This window comes from Tiliqua scincoides, chromosome 1, assembly GCF_035046505.1.
Source record: "Tiliqua scincoides isolate rTilSci1 chromosome 1, rTilSci1.hap2, whole genome shotgun sequence".
Taxonomy (NCBI): domain Eukaryota; kingdom Metazoa; phylum Chordata; class Lepidosauria; order Squamata; family Scincidae; genus Tiliqua; species Tiliqua scincoides.
Window position 1 is genome coordinate 313903728 of NC_089821.1, and position 16361 is coordinate 313920088.

A 16361-nucleotide genomic window follows, 5' to 3' on the forward strand; every position below is an offset into this window, starting at 1 on the left:
CCAAACTTTTCCGAGTGGTGAAGACCAGAAGTGATTGTGAGGAGCTCCAGAAGGATCTCTCCAGACTGGCAGAATGGGCAGCAAAATGGCAGATGCGCTTCAATGTCAGTAAGTGTAAAGTCATGCACATTGGGGCAAAAAATCAAAACTTTAGATATAGGCTGATGGGTTCTGAGCTGTCTATGACAGATCAGGAGAGAGATCTTGGGGTGGTGGCGGACAGGTCGATGAAAGTGTCGACCCAATGTGCGGCAGCAGTGAAGAAGGCCTATTCTATGCTTGGGATCATTAGGAAGGGTATTGAGAACAAAACGGCTAGTATTATAATGCCATTGTACAAATCAATGGAAAAGCCACACCTGGAGTATTGTGTCCAGTTCTGGTCACCAAATCTCAAAAAAGACATAGTGGAAATGGAAAAGGTGCAAAAGAGAGCGACTAAGATGATTACGGGGCTGGGGCACCTTCCTTATGAGGAAAGGCTACGGCGTTTGGGCCTCTTCAGCCTAGAAAAGAGATGCTTGAGGGAAGACATGATTGAGACATACAAAATTATGCAGGGGATGGACAGAGTGGATAGGGAGATGCTCTTTACACTCTCACATAACACCAGAACCAGGGGACATCCACTAAAATTGAGTGTTGGGAGAGTTAGGACAGACAAGAGAAAATATTTCTTTACTCAGTGTGTGGTCGGTCTGTGGAACTTCTTGCCACAGGATGTGGTGCTGGCGTCTAGCCTAGACGTCTTTAAAAGGGGATTGGACAAGTTTCTGGAGGAAAAATCCATTACGGGGTACAAGCCATGATGTGTATGCGCAACCTCCTGATTTTAGAAATGGGCTATGTCTGAATGCCAGATGCAAGGGAGGGCACCAGGATGAGGTCTCTTGTTATCTGGTGTGCTCCCTGGGCATTTGGTGGGCCACTGTGAGATACAGGAAGCTGGACTAGATGGGCCTGTGGCCTGATCCAGTGGGGCTGTTCTTATGTTCTTAACTACAATTCCCAGGAGGCCTTGCAGGTCTCTTGTTATCTGGTGTGCTCCCTGGGGCATTTGGTGGGCCGCTGTGAGATACAGGAAGCTGGACTAGATGGGCCCCAGGCCTGATCCAGTGGGGCTGTTCTTATGTTCTTAACTACAATTCCCAGGAAGCCTTGCAGGTCTCTTGTTATCTGGTGTGCTCCCTGGGGCATTTGGTGGGCCGCTGTGAGATACAGGAAGCTGGACTAGATGGGCCTTGGCCTGATCCAGTGGGGCTGTTCTTATGTTCTTATGTTCTTAAGTACCCTTGGGTGCCATCTGCGTTTTCCTGGTCCATCGTGCCCCCTGCCTACCCTCGGAACTATGCCAGCAAAATAGCTGAACATCCCTGCAGCCTTGAAGGGGTCCCTTAACTAAATATGTTTACTTCCCTTGCTGTCCGGTTGCCTTCCCCCCCCATGGCCTGCAGCAGGTGCTCCTGAAGATGGGGGGGAGGGTTGGCTCTTCATCCGCAAGAGGAAAGTGCTGTTGGTCAGCAAAACTACAGACTGAGGACTGGCATTACAGGCTGTTTCAGGAGAGGTGGGACCAGGAGCACAGAGTGGTTGTGCTCCTGAACCAGCTTGCTCTTGGGTGTTGCGTGGCAGCTGCAGCCTGGGGTCCCTCTGCACAGCTGTGGCTTGTGCTGGAGAAAGTTACTCCCCCCGTGGCTGCACATGTCTTGGCCACACCAGGTACATGGATGTCCCAAGGGACTTGAGGCTGCTGAGGCTGCTTCTGAAGAGGGCTCAGGACCAGCAGCTGGGCCACTCCTGGGTAGCTGATTTGGATCATGTGACACTTTCCTGGTTTGTCTGCTGCTGCTGTGCCATGGGGGCCTGTGCTGCCTGCTGTGGTGGGAATCTGCAGGTCTCCTCGAGATAACAGAACCTTTGCTCATCCACTTCCAGGGAGGCCCCTGATGATCTGGGGGTTTCCTTAGATCTGTGGGAGCAAAGTCAGGAAGGGCCAAATTGGGAGGCTGTGCTCTGGTGCCTGTCTTGCCCCCTTTGACCCACTCCCAGCCTCCTGCTCTCCCCTGACTTGCCCAGCTGCTCCCCATTTCCTCCCCCCCCCCGCCATTTTACTGGGGCCAGCACAGATCCCGGAGCTGCTGCATGCACCTCACCACCTGCAATTGCAGCAGTGGCTGGACACCCCACCACAGTGGCCAGCATTTTGCGATATGGTAAAGCAGGTTGCGCTGCCAAAATGTGGCAGCTCATCAGCTTGGGCTGTGCGTCATTCCCCCCCCCCCCCACAAGAGCTCCCGACAGGTTTACAAGGCTGACCGAAGGAACTCTTATCACCACCTTTGCAGCCCTCCACAGTGCGGGGCAGAGGATCTTCACCCTGCTCTCATGGGATCCTGCTTGTGGGTGTGGCCACTGGCCTCAGGGATTCCCTCCCCCAGAAAGCCCACCCCACCCTCCTCTATTGAAGAGAGGGGGGGGTTTGGGTCTGAATATGGGGCCCATGTTTAATTGTTTATCACAACCTAAAACCTTAATGTTTCTTTCCTCCGTTATAGATTCGTAGCCTTCAGTGGGTCTTGCCCATCTTGGTGAGACAGAGGAGGGTGAGAACCTGGTTGCTGAACCTCTTCAGAGAAACAAAAAGCCCTTTAATTAGACCCACCCGAGTGCCTGAATCCATCTTGTCTTAGGTACGCTCAACACGCAGGGCTGCGTTGCGGTTCAGGCTTGCGAAGAGTTCAGCACCACGAACAGCTCCCCGCAGAACCTCTGCCCGGGGCCTTCGGGGTGGCCGAGTCCCCTCCGCGCCCATCCAGGAGCAGAAGCCTTCCTGTGGCAGACATTGTGTGCCAGGGAAGGGGCGGCACAGCCTTCAGGTCATGAGGATGGTCCACACAAGGGCCATTGGTGCATGTGTGCATGTGTTGGGGGGACCATTTCAAGGCTCCTTCATTCCCATCCTTGCCCGGCACACATAAGAACAGAAGAACTGGCCCACCTCACCCCAGCACTGTCTGTTCTAGTGGCTGTCTGCTGGTGTTCTTTTGCATCTTTTTAGATTGTGAGCCCTTTTGGGACAGGGAGCCATTTAGTTATTTGATTTTTCTCTGTAAACCGCTTTGTGAACTTTTAGTTGAAAAGCGGTATATAAATACTGTTAATAAAGAACAGCCCCACTGGCTCAGGCCATAGGCCCATCTAGTCCAGCTTCCTGTATGTCACGGCGGCCCACCAAATGCCCCAGGGAGCACACCAGATAACAAGAGACCTCATCCTGGTGCCCTCCCTTGCATCTGGCATTCTGACATAACCCATTTCTAAAATCAGGAGGTTGCGCATACACATCATGGCTTGTACACCGTAATGGATTTTTCCTCCAGAAACTTGTCCAATCCCCTTTTAAAGGCATCTAGGGTAGATGCCAGCACCACATCCTGTGGCAAGGAGTTCCACAGACCGACCACATGCTGAGTAAAGAAATATTTTCTTTTGTCTGTCCTTTAAAGAGTAAAGAGCATCTCTCTATCCACTTTATACTTCCCGTGCATAATTTTGTATGTCTCCAACCAGGGAGGCAAGCCCCAGGGCGGCTCTCCTGCTGTCAAGAGGAGTGGATGCTTGGCAAGTACACCAAGAAAGCCGCCCTGGAGGAGTGTGCTCCTCGGATGTGGCTCTAGGGTGGGTGCTCAGCTGCGCTCCCTGGCCTTGTGCTTGTCCTGCTGCCCTCACAGTCCTCTTGCAGTGGAACCTGCTCTGTGGCTCAGCAGGTCAGGCAGAACCACCCAGGATTCCCCACAGGGCGAGTGCCAAGGTGCCAGGAGAGGGGGGCAAGGTCACTGAAGGGCTGAAGCATGTGGACCTGAGCCAGGACCCCTGGAGCAACACTGTATGGTTTGCAAACGGACCTCTGGATGCTTGACTCACCTTGGTCAGGGGTTCCCAAACCCCTCCTGGGGAGCTGGGAACACTACTTGCTTGCGGGAGCGGCAGGATCTCAGGATTGCACTACTGCCGGGAACAAAGGGAGTTTTCTACCTTACTTGGCGGCAGCACTAGGGTGGTGGTGGTGGTGCAGGGAGTTCCATTGGTGCCTCCACAGCACTCCCCAAGCCTCCGATGAAGTGAAATAAGCAATCTGAAACCATTGGAAGCATGAAGTGGTTTCCAAACACTTATTTCAGTTCATTGGAGCCCTGGGAGCCCTGTGGAGGCATCCGTGGGGCTCCCCACACCCTCCTGTTCTGTCCAGGGGGTTTACTCCTATGGAACTGGTGTAGGATTGCAGCCCAAGCAGCTTGCAGAGATGCTATGGCTTCCTCTAGGTTTGCCAGGGTGTGAGCAGACCACAACCAGGTCAAGCCTTGGGGAGGCTGTTGTTCAGGGCAAGACAGAGGCCAGGCTGCCAAGGGAGGCAGGAGGACTCAGGGATGTCCAGCACAAAGGGGCGCCTAGCGGGGTAGGTGCCAGGAGGCAGAGGGAGCTGCTCGCTCCGGGTCCCAAGGAAGAGGCCGCACAAACATGACTTGCCAATTTGGTTAGCTCTTTGCTCAGGCATAGCCAGAGGCATAGCCAACAACTGGTGCCAGGACAGTTGCAGGCAGCTGAGTCAGCTGGATGACACTGCACCTGTGCCTGCCACACCCTAATTAACTGGGCAGACTCTGATTGGGTGCTCAGCCCACTTAAGCCTCACTAGGCAGCTCCACCAGTTCAGTGGGTGTGAACTGGACAGCTGCTGCCTGCCGGAGACTTTGACTGACAGTTACTGTATATGAACTTGGACTGACTATGATTTGTGGCTACTGACTGGGATAAGGTAACTCTGGACTGCCATATTCTATGTGTATGACCTGGACTGCTTTGACTACTCTGTGTGTAACTCCTTGCTCAGAATACAACTGCTGTTCAAAGACTCTGCTGTGTCTACTACTCTGTGTGCACCCTGCTCTACAACAGGACACATCCAGGTTTCTACCTAACAAATTTGACAGCAGGAAGCCCAAGTGGAGAATGGCCCAGATGGGTTCATCTCCTCACCTTACCTGGGGGGAGGCCTGTGTGCTCCAGAGAACTGGAACCCAGAGCCCCCAAATGGAAGGCCTTCCTCTGCCACAGGCCTGGCCAAGGCCTTGCTAGGAACAAGCAGGGGAGGCAGATGTGGGCAGAGGTGGGGATGTACAAAATTAAGGATGGAGTGGATGGAGAGAAGCTCTTTACCCTCTCACACAACACTAGAAGGGGACCAGAACCAGGGACAGAACTGAGTGTTGGGAGGGTTAGGACAGGCAATAGAAGATATTTCTTTACTCAGCGTGTGGTTGGTCTGTGGAACTCCTTGCCACAGGATGTGGTGATGGTATCTGGCCTGGATGCCTTTAAAATGGGATTGGACAAGTTTCTAAAGGAAAAATCCATTACGGGTTACAGGACATGATGTGTATGCGCAACCTCCTGATTTTAGAAATGGGCTATGTCAGAATGCCAGTGCAAGGGAGGGCACCAGGATGCAGGTCTCTTGTTATCTGGTGTGCTCCCTGGGGCATTTGGTGGGCCACTGTGGGATGCAGGAGGCTGGACTAGATGGGCCCCTGGCCTGATCCAGTGGGGCTCTTCTTATATTCTTATCTCAGCCGCACCTGCACACTTCAGTCCGACTGCATCTTTCCTAGGCTGCCCCGTCCCCTTCTCTCCTGGGATATACGTCAGCAAAATGGCTGCCACAGGTCTGGGGAGACCCAAAGGCGATGCAGACATCTGTTTACTTTCCTCTTGCTGGTTGTCTGATTGCACTCCCTCCTCAGCATTGGATGCAACACGTGCTCCATCAACACAGCTGTATCGGTGGCAGTGGGGGGGGAGAGGACTGGGCACTCAGTCGCCTCAGGAGCCGGGGACCTACTCTTGGGACACCTGAGCAGAGCATCGATGGGCACCGTCACAGTCGAGGGAGGTCCTCCCTGAGCCCCCTCTGGGCCTTCCCCCTCCAGCTTCCCCCCTCCCACTGCAGGGAAATGGAGGCATCTGTTTCGACTCTTCCCTTCTCCTCCAGTCCTGGGGGGCAGGGAGGCCCTGCCCCACACCATCGCTGGAAGCAGTGTGGTCGGTGGGCACATGGGGCAGAGACCAAGTGCCAGGGTGTTGGAAAGGCCCCCAAGGCCTCCCAGTGCAGCCCACTGGCTTTTCTTCCCCACCTTTTCCCTGTCAGAGAGGGGCAGCCTGGATCCCCTTTGCCTGCCACCATTCACATCCAGCCTCCCTTTCCTTGTTAATTAAATGCCCTGATACTAATCTCCATTACTCAAGAGTACTCATCCTGAAACAATTCCCTGACCTTCAAGACATAAAACCCAATTACACACTTTTCAATACATTTCTTCTAATTGGCAGCCCCTGGCTGGATTGTGACTATCTGGCTGCAGGACCGAGGGCGGGGAGGAGGGGACAGCTTTCTCTGCCGCGGGGCAGGGAAGGGTTCCAGGCGGCAGGGCCAGAGCTGGGCTGAGCTGCACCCAGGGCCACTGCCCCAGTGCTGACCTGGTCTCTCTAATACCTCTTTTTCTCCCATGCTTCCTGTATCAAAAAATACACGCCGGCCAATAGTAGCATTTAAAATAGTTAAGTTAAAACAAAGAGAGTGAGAATATCCCCAAGTATCAAATGTCGTTGAGCAGCAGAGTAAAAGAAATCAGGCCCCTGGCAGAGGGGTCCAAGGGGCTCATTTCCCAGCCCTGAAGCCCAGCAAGAGCAGGTTGCTGGAAGGAACATCAAAGAAGGGGGGGGGATTGTGAGGAAAGGTGGAAAGAACTTGCTATGTTCTGCCTGGAGAAAAGAAGTGGGGTGGGGGCAGGAGAGCACTCTTCAAATGCTGCTGATGGGCTCTCATGTGGAAGAGGGGGGCAAATGTTTGTTCTCAGCTGCCCCAGAAAGTAGATCTGAAGGGTTGATGCTGCAGGAGGGGAGAGTTCAGCTGGATATCAGGAAGACAGCAGAACAGTTTGGCAACGGACCAGATCACTGCGGGAAACGAGCAATGGCACTTCCTCCCTGGCCGGAGAGCTTCAAGCAGGGCAAAACAGGCACCTTCTGGAGAAGATTTTCCCTTTTCTAGCAGGGGGCTGGATGAGAGCTTCAAAAGCCCCTTCCAGCTCTGAGACCCCATCCATCTGGCCTGGATGCCTTTAGAAGGGGATTGGACAAGCTTCTGGAGGAGAAATCCATTACGGGGCACAAGCCATGATGTGAATGTGCAGCCTCCTGATTTTAGAAATGGGCTACGTCAGAATGCCAGATGCAAGGGAGGGCACCAGGATGAGGTCTCTTGCTATCTGGTGTGCTCCCTGGGGCATTTGGTGGGCCGCTGTGAGATACAGGAAGCTGGACTAGATGGGCCTATGGCCTGATCCAGTGGGACTGTTCATATGTTCTTAACTACAATTCCCAGGAAGCCTTGCAGGTCTCTTGCTATCTGGTGTGCTCCCTGGGGCATTTGGTGGGCCGCTGTGAGATACAGGAAGCTGGACTAGATGGGCCTATGGCCTGATCCAGTGGGACTGTTCATATGTTCTTAACTACAATTCCCAGGAATCCTTGCAGGTCTCTTGTTGTCTGGTGTGCTCCCTGGGGCATTTGGTGGGCCGCTGTGAGATACAGGAAGCTGGACTGGATGGGCCTCTGGCCTGATCCAGTGGGGCTGTTCTTATGGATACAGCAATACACGTCCTGGCCAGGGGCAAGTGACTTCCATTCCTCCCCCGGCCGTTTTGTCCAGTGACCGTTTGCTGGGGCCCCTTTGGTGGGTTTTCTTACCCCCTTGGGGACCATCTTCTTATGCCACTCCTGTAACGTAAGCCACTTTGTGAATTTTTTCCAGTGTGGTGTGCAGATGTGAAGTGGTGCAGTGCTTTGATGCCCACTTTGTATTTGTGCACCACCCTGAAAAACGTTCTGCTCTGCCGGGCCTCGGCCCCTGCCTGGAGGCAGTGCTCCACACTGGCCGTGACCACCCTGGTCTCTCCCATCTGCTGCAGCCTGTGTGCTTCTTACTGGGCAGTGCTGATTCCGGAATTTATTTCAGTGCCACATCTACTCAGATGTGGGTGTGAAGTCTAGGGCAGAGTAAAGAAGAAATGGGAAAGGGTCTAGGGGAAGCCACTCCTGGTTGCAGAGCAGGAAATGGGTCTCAACCCTTCCTGGTCCAGCACAGAATTTGGCAGCCCCATGCCTGCTCTGCTCACCCACAGACCAGCTGGTTTTTGTCTCCCTGGTCTTTGTCAGGGCAGGTGGGCCTGATTCAGCCACTGCCTGCAGCTCAGAACTGACGCCCCTTTCCTTCATCAAGGGAACACAGTGAAGACCCACAAAGCACCTGCTCTGCCGATCAGCAACTTCAAACACATGCACACATCCAGCTTCTCATGCAAGGGGGGCTTTTTCCCGGCTAGTGGCCCAGAGACTGAGGAGGAATGCTAAACTCCAACCAGCCTGGCCAAAAGCATTGCCCTTCCCTCTGCTCCCAGCCTCAGGGTCCATCCCAGTAGCCAGCATTGGCTCCCTGAGGGTGCAGAGGAGGTAAAATACGCCTTTCTACGGGCAACAAAGACCACCTTTTCCCAGCCTTTCTGAAGCAGGACACATCATGAGCCCCTCTGGACACTGCACCACCCCTGACCAGCCAGTCTTCCTTCTGTAGACTGGACTGCTCTGCTGCCTAAAGTCCAGGTTTCCTGGAGCTCCTCAAATGCCTCACCTGGGCCCTGAGCCTGTGGAAATGCTTCCTCCCCCGCAGGCAGAGCTTCCTGCCCATTCCTGGACGCTGCCAAATGCCAGCAGGAGTCCTGTGGCATCAGGCCCGAAACCCACCTTGTCCAGCTTCCTACATCCATGATGCCCACCAGATGCCTCTTCTTGAGACGTGAACCCCACGTGGCACTGAGGGAGACAGACATTCCCGCACAGTCATCAGGCCCTCCGTTGTGAATGTGGCTCCTACCACAGCGGGAGCCGGCCAGCCTAGTTCCTCTGGCTCTCCAAGCCCCGTTGGTTTGGCAGCCACTGGCACTGGTCTGGAGGCGACTGACTGCCAATTCAGGGGCTTGAACCAGGCACATGTGACCAGAACCCATGGAAGCAGATTCAGGCACCAGAAGGGCTAATGGTGGTGGCTCAGTCTGCCTGGCACAAGAGCAAAGGCCGGGCGCCACCCCACCGGGATGCTGTCGCTGTTGCCTGCACTGAGCGGGGGGGGGGGGCTGGCTGGCTCTGGGGTTCTAGCAGAAGGTCCTGCTTAGGCGGCGAGGGGGTAGGGGAGGGACTCCCAGAATGAGGCTCTGGGGTTCCTGCCGGTCTTGACCTGTTTGCTGGCTAGAAAGCCGTAAGAACGTCAGAGTTCTTGGAAACCTTCTCCCAGCCCAGGGAAGCCACACGCTGCAGCAGATCCCTCCAGCGGCTGTTGGCTGCATCTCAGTGATCCAACCAGGTGGATCCAGAAGGAGGCCCCTGCCAGCACCAGCGAGATCTGTTCTCAAGTGCTGGCCAAATGCTACATCAGCAAACCCAGGGGCAAACTCTCCAGGTCAAGCATTTATTTTTTGTGTGGAGGAGGGGGTGACATCATGGAGCATTTCAGTCTCTGTGAACTCAACCGGCGGCAGCAGCGTCACAGCCTGAGCTGTGCCCAGCCCCTCCCCCACCTGGTCTCATTTGCTGTACAAAAAGGAGAGTCTCTGAGGCCAGCAAGAAGGAGGTGCTGGCCTGGCTGGGCAGTGACTGGGTGGCGAGGGGAGCGGGGTAGGGGCGCCACAAGGGAGGCAGGAAGGCTTTTCCTCCAGTAACTGGGGGGCTCTGGTTCTGGAGGCAGGCCTGAGGCACCAGGTGTGGCGGCTCTGCTGGGGGAGCAGAGGTTGGTCCCCTCAGTCATCCGTGGGTTGAAATCGAATGGATTTTGGAAACCACACCGGCAATGCTCTTGGGAGGCGGAGGAGGGCAAGCGCTCTTCGGGCCACTGCCGGCGCCTGTGTGGTGGAAACAGAAACAGAGAGGACTGTCAGGATACACCCTGGTGAGCTCAGAACACCCCACAGGCCTGGAGGAGGAGCAGCCCCTGAGGTCCTCCTGTTGGCTGCCGAGGAGTCTGAAAGGGGGCTGAGGGGCCTCTTTCCACACCTCCCAGCTTCTCCCTGCCAGCACAAGGGCACATCACTTCTTCTCACAACACAGAATTCCTGGCCACAGTTGGGGCTTGCCAGCTGTTGGCTTTTAATGGGGACCAAGCAAATCCATGGAGGAAGTGGGCGGTCAGCAGCGCTCGGCCAAGACCGGCAGCTAGTGGTGCCATTTTCAGAAGCAACATGCTCCCAGTTCCTTGGGGCCAAGGGTGGGAGTGGCCTCCAGGCCCTCCACTGGGGCATATATGGTTGGCCCCTGTGGGGAGCAGGATGCTGGGCTGGAGGGGCCCCCACAGAGTTGCTCCAGCAGCAGAGCTGCTCCCAGGAGGCCCTCAAGAGGTCAGTGCCGCAAAGGCCAGGCTTCAGAGGGGCTGCAGACATTGGCCAGGACACCGTGCCCCAGACTGGACTGCTAGATGAGGTCCATCTAGTGACCCCCTCCAGTCCAAGGCTGCGGCAGTTGCAGCTGGGTGAGCTCTGCACTGCTTCCTCTGCCCATTGCAGTCATGGTGCAGGGACCTGAGGTGGGGCCAAGAACTGCACTCTCACCCAGCAGGACCTCTCCTGCCCACCGGCACCTGCAAGCACTGCGGCGCACTCACCAGAGGTGGTCTGAGTCACTGAAAAACTCCCCCGGCGTCACTGGGGTGTGTCCTTCCCGTGCAGTGTTTTATTCCAATAGTGTTGGAATTGCTGCTTATGCAGAGGACACGGTGCTCAGTTGCAAGCCAGGAAAAGGATGAGCCATGCAGGGAGTCCCGCTGGGAAGCACTCTGGTCTCCGCGCAGGCAGATCTGGCCTCACTTGAGCACAGCCTCTGCTGTGCCCCCCCCCATGTGGGACTTGGGAAAGGCTCCCTCTAGAACAGAAATCGGAACGGTGCCCCCAAAGTGAGCAAGCAAATGCAGCATCCTGGCTGTGCAGCAATCAAGACGTGTGGCACACACTGTTCGGAGGAAGTGGGGAGGGCTTAGTGCTTTCTGGGATAATTGGTTGGAAACGCCTGCGAGTCTCAAAGTATGACCTCGGTGAACACTGAGAAGCCACTAGAGGTGCACCGTGACGCACCACATGCCACAGCCAGAGAAGTGCAGGCTTCAGACTCCAAGAGCCACAGATGGTCACATCACCAGGCCTGGACTTTGGTGCCAACCTCAGCAAACCTCCCTCTCCTCACCTAGACTAAGTAAAGCAGCTACTTCCTCTGCTGAGGTGCTGAAATAAAGCCACGGAGACCTGGAGGATGAATCCTCATCCAGGGCAGGTGCAAGTCTCTCAAGACATGATTTCAGTTGGGGTGGAGCTATTTTTAAAAATGCAATGCCTGAAATGTCTTTAAAAAAGGAATTTGGCTTAAAATGAATGTGATTTCAATGACCCAAAATGCTGACACTGACAGCGAAGAGTGTGGCTGTCCCAGCCTTTCGCTCGTGAACTTCAGGGAAGGCAAAGGGAGCCTCGGAGTCAGCCCCAAATGTCCTCTCCTCTCCCACCCGCCCTCTCATTCCCTGACTGCAGCTGCCTTCCTTCCAAGGGGCCCCATTTAAAGAAAACCCAGTGACCAGGAGGGGCACTTCAGAGCTGCCGGGAAGAGGGGATGTCCTGCTGACCGCACACAGGCCTGCAGATGTGACTTTGCATGGAAGTCTCCCTTCTCGTCCAGGCTGCTCTCTGGCCTGTCATGGGAGGAGGACTCTGCCCCCCCCCGAGCACCTGAGTGCCCCGGAGGGCTGTGTGCGGAGACCCCTGCCTGGCCCTTTGCTCCTGGCCTGCTTCTGCTTCCCTGTTCTGCTCCGTTCTGTCCACTTCCTGGACTGAGTCCTAACTGGCCTTGGCGTGAAGGGAGGGGCTTCCATCTGTGCAAGGGAGGGAGGGGACTCCCACAGATTTCCAGTTTGGCTCCAGAGAGACCCCTGAGCCTCAAAAGCGGGGCTGTGGGGGGAGGGGAGGATTTCTCATGCAGGAACTTCACATGAGGAAGGATCAGGGATTGCCCGTCGTCTGTCCTTGTTGCCAACTTCCTTGAGGCGGTTGCACAAGGAATTCTGAGAAGCGATGAACAAAACATCTGCTTTTCGAGGTCAAGCAGTTTGGCTCAAGACAGTGGACCTTCCCAACCCCAGTGAACCAGCAGGGCCAGGCAGAGACAGCACCCGGCGGAACGAACGCGGGCCTTGGTTCTTCTTACAAGAGCTGCGGCAGAGGAGATGCCCCGGCTCCTGCCTCCATTCTAGTTATCTGGCCTGACCTCTCTGGTCCCTGCACCTGCAGCTGGAAGTGGGAACGGGAACAGGTCCCAGTTGCCCAGGCAACCGTTTGCGGCAGGGTGTCCTGGCCCGCCAGGGCTCCACAGCAAGATGGTTGCATCTCTTCAGCCCAATCTAATTGGCAGCAATTAGTTCAATCAAGATGGGCTGGAAAGCGGCCCAGGCTATTGTGCAGGAGGGATCCGCTTAAATCAAGGTGATTTACTGTGGGGGCTGTGGGGCAGAGACCGGAATTGGGCCCCTCCTAGTGCCCCATTAGCTCCCTTGGGTGGCACCACTGCCTCAGGGTTTAGGAATCGGGGACCCCCAACCCTCACCTGGTAGCTGAGGGCCTTGGTCGCTGCCTTCCTGGACTCACAAAGGCCAAGTGGGGTGCCAAGGCAGCAGCAGAGCGACTCTCAGAAGGCTCCGCCTCCCCGAGAAGCAGGCTCCCTGCCCACCTCCGTGCATCTGGAGGGGGAGCCCAGCACACAAGTGGGTTGGACAAGCCTGCACTGAGATCACATTTTGACCAGGTCAGTAGTAAGAGGCACTTGGAGCCCAAACCCCCAGGGCTCTCTGCCCTGAAATGGTGAGCAGCTGGGTCCTCACTGCAAGTGGTGGAGAAGCCCCAGGAAAGCCTCAGCACCAGTAGGTGGGCAGGAGTGGGGGGGGGGGGTGGAGAAATGGGAAGACTGGAGCGGGGAGGGCTTGTGAAGGAGAGGAAGCAGCAGCCCCCCACCATGTCCTTGATCCCCCAACCCAGGTCTGCTCAGACCCATGCCGGTTTCCAAACAGTGTGCTCAGTCAGATGCTCAGACTGTGGCCAGCAAAATGCCACAGATTCAAGTAGGCCCACTGGGGCAGCAGAGGCTTGCTCTGGAACCAATGTCCCCTTACCCCCAGAAGGTCTCTGGGGCGCAGCATGTGCCCCATTGGTACCGGGGGAATTAGGTGGCACTATTTGAGTTACAAATTAATACACGCCTGATCTCAGTGTCTGCAACAGGCATTCTGTCTGTCCCGGATGCCGGGCCACTGCTGCACGCACAGCTTTGGCCCTTTGCAACGACACACCCGCTTGGGATGGCGCTTCAGAAGCCGGTGGCTGTTCCTGGGGCTCTTCCCAGCCACCGCCAAGGATGCTCTCAAGGAAGCCAGGAACTCTTTGCTGCTGCAACCTTCACACAGCAGGTGCTCTCACTGAAAAGGCCACCACTGCAGGACGGGGACTGGACTGGACCCCTCCCCCAAGCATCCTTGAGCCTCTGTGGTCAAGTGGTTAGAAGGAAGCAGGCAGGCTGGACCCAGACAGCTGCCAGAAGTTGCAGGTCACCCCAGAGTGCCTGGTGACTGCAGTGTGTGTGGGGGGGGAGGGGGCTGAACACCCCCCTCCCCCCAGGCAGGGGATGGGCCAAGGGAGGCAGCACAAGAAGGGGCTGCTATTCATCTCACAAGGATGCACTGAAGAACATCTCCCAAGGAGCAGGATGTCTGGATCTGTACCGGCGAAGCAGGAGGTGCAAAGCGACCCCAGGGCCACCTGAGGCCTCAACCGGAACAGCAACCAGAAGAGTGTTGGGAACAGAATGAACGGGATCCGGGGGACTTGAGAGCAAGAGCGCCAGGTCTCTGCCGGGTCACGGCAGCATCTGGGTTGCTTGAGGTGCACTGGACAAGCAGCCAGTAAGGTGGAGATGCTTTGCCGCCGCCACCCCCCAAGAGCCTGCCTTCCTCCCTTCGCATCACCCCTTGTTCCCGGCTCCCCTGGAGAGGCAGGTCCGGAAGCGGAAGCCGGAGAGAGCCGCCCGCAGAAGGCACAGCAGGGGACGGGCAGCCTTTTCTCTGCAAAGCAGTGCTGGCAGAGAGCAGTTCCTGAGTCATGCTGGAGAAAGAGCTGCAAAGGGCTGATCAGCCTCAGGAAGTGCCAAGCCCTGCAGAGCCCTCCTCACACTGAGTTGTCCTCCTCAGCAGAAACACACCTGGGGGAGGAGCCTTCCCAAACACAGCGGAGCTGGGCCCTGACTCCCTGTTCAGGCCTCCGCCCCCCCTGGCACATTCCCTGAGCAGGACGAACCATCGCCGAGAAGGTGGCACAACCAGCAGGCAGAGGGAAGCAGAGGTCCCTCCCACGCAGCTCAGACCACTGGGACCACTCCTTGGCGCCGGGGCCTGCTGCAGCCACGTTCGGCCACTCCAGGACCAGGTCTCTCTCCAGCAGTCCCCTGTAGCTGTTGGGGGGGGGGTTAAAAGCCTGCTTTCCTGGCCCCTGCCATTGTAACAGACATGGGAGGGGCCTGTGCCCTCCAACCCTCTGGGATTCCACTTCAAAGAACTGCCTTCAATGGGTGCCACCTCTCTCAAGCCACAATTTGCCCTCAGACTGGGGGGGAGTCTGTGAGTGCCCTTGCTGTTGGTGGCCTTTGAGGGGGGGGCGTCCTGGCCAGGGTCAGTCTGTTCACGAGCTGAATGGAGCAGCTGAAGCGGGTCCATCCAGTCCGGCATTGAGTGCTTTGAGCTCATCAAGGGCTCAGGCAGAGAAAGGCACGGCACCCTTGCTCTGCTTCAGGGTTGCGGCTCAGCCCGTCCAGCCAGGAGGCAAGCTGAAGAGGGCTGCATCGGCAGCGGATTCCCAAAGGTCCCAGGAGGTGACGGGTTTGGAGCGCCTCCCTCTAGGCAGCTGCTGACAGGAGCCACGGCCACCCACTCCCCACCCACTTACTTGAGGAGTGGCGCACCTCCCTCCTCACCTGGCTCCCCACATGTGGTTTCCTCAACACAGGAAGGGCTGGACCCCCAGCTTTCTGTCCTCTGAAAAGTGACCGGAAGCCTTGCACTTCCAGTTCTGAGGAAGGAAGAGAAACATGGCAAGGAGCCCTTTCCTCATTCACAGAGGCAGCAGCGGTGACGTTGGCACACTCCGGGTCACGCTGCCGGCCTTGGAGGGATGCCAGCCTGGTGTTCTCGGCTGTGACACCTCCAGAAGTCCCTCTCTGGAGTGGCCTGACTGGACTCCATGCGGATCACTGAGGACGGTGCGTGGGTGGCCAGCCGAGTTCCAGCTGGCTACCGGCCTTCTGCATCGAGGCCCTTTGACAGGAAGGGCTGAGCCGCAGCCAGCCCAGTCTACTGGCCTGCAAGGAACAAATGGGGGGAGCCCTGGAGAAGGGCAAGAGAAACAGGAGAAATTCCTCTCCAGAAAGCTCTTCTGGGCTCAAGGGGAGTCCAAGCATGGCTGCCGCTGGCTACAGCCTCTAGGCAAGAAGAAAACCTACTCGTGGTCACTGGACTCCCCTTCAGAGGTCCCAAGAGGTGCAATTTGCAGGCCAGCAGACCTCTCTTGGGGGAGGAGAATTACCCCATTCCATGAATGCTGCACAGGTCTGCTCTGCCCCAGACGTCACTGCGCCTCTGCCTTCCCAGTGGTCTTGGAGAATTTTGGAAATGGATGCCGAGACTGGCCCAGGCGGTTTGACACAGTTTTCCACTCCGGGTGGGGCTGTCTTTTCGTCTAGGTCACCAGCACAGGTGTGCATGAAAGATGCACCTTGATGCTACTACAGAGCGCAAAGGCAGCCTGTTGAGACCAATCACGACCGCTCGTGTTGCTGCAGTTTAATCAGTGTGTGCATCACTGGTGCGCATCAGCAACCTAGAAGAAAAAAGACACGCAGATGAACAAGTGTGAGCAGTGTGTGGAGGGCTACTCAGGGCCTCGCTGGCACTCTGCTGGGGCAGTGGCCTGCCCCTCCAACCCCAACACCCACAGGGCACAGGGTGGCTGCAGTCCCAGGAACCCTGTGGGTCAGCATCTCTTGGAGAGTTTGAGTTGGCTCTGTGACGCTGCATCAGGCAGGGGGAGATTCCCCCTCCCCTGACAGGGCACAGAAGTCTCCAGAAACAACCCACGGCTGTCTCCATCCACAGGGCTCCCCCGCCCATCAGCAGGAGC

The 16361-nt window shown here is 56.5% G+C and overlaps 1 protein-coding gene across 3 annotated transcripts in view; it reads right to left on the bottom strand.

Annotated features, from left to right (window-relative positions):
- Window positions 1-15786: 15786 nt before the first annotated feature.
- The window catches only part of LOC136638225 (leucine-rich repeat and fibronectin type-III domain-containing protein 5), a 62827-nt gene continuing 62252 nt past the window's right edge, over window positions 15787-16361 (bottom strand). For all 3 annotated transcript variants that reach the window (XR_010793590.1, XM_066612602.1, XM_066612484.1), the window contains exon 4: window positions 15787-16061. Coding sequence is in view for 2 of the 3 variants with exons in the window: in XM_066612602.1 (XP_066468699.1) it covers window positions 16054-16061 (8 nt within the window). In the remaining variant the exon portion in view is untranslated. The remainder of the gene's footprint in view (window positions 16062-16361) is intronic.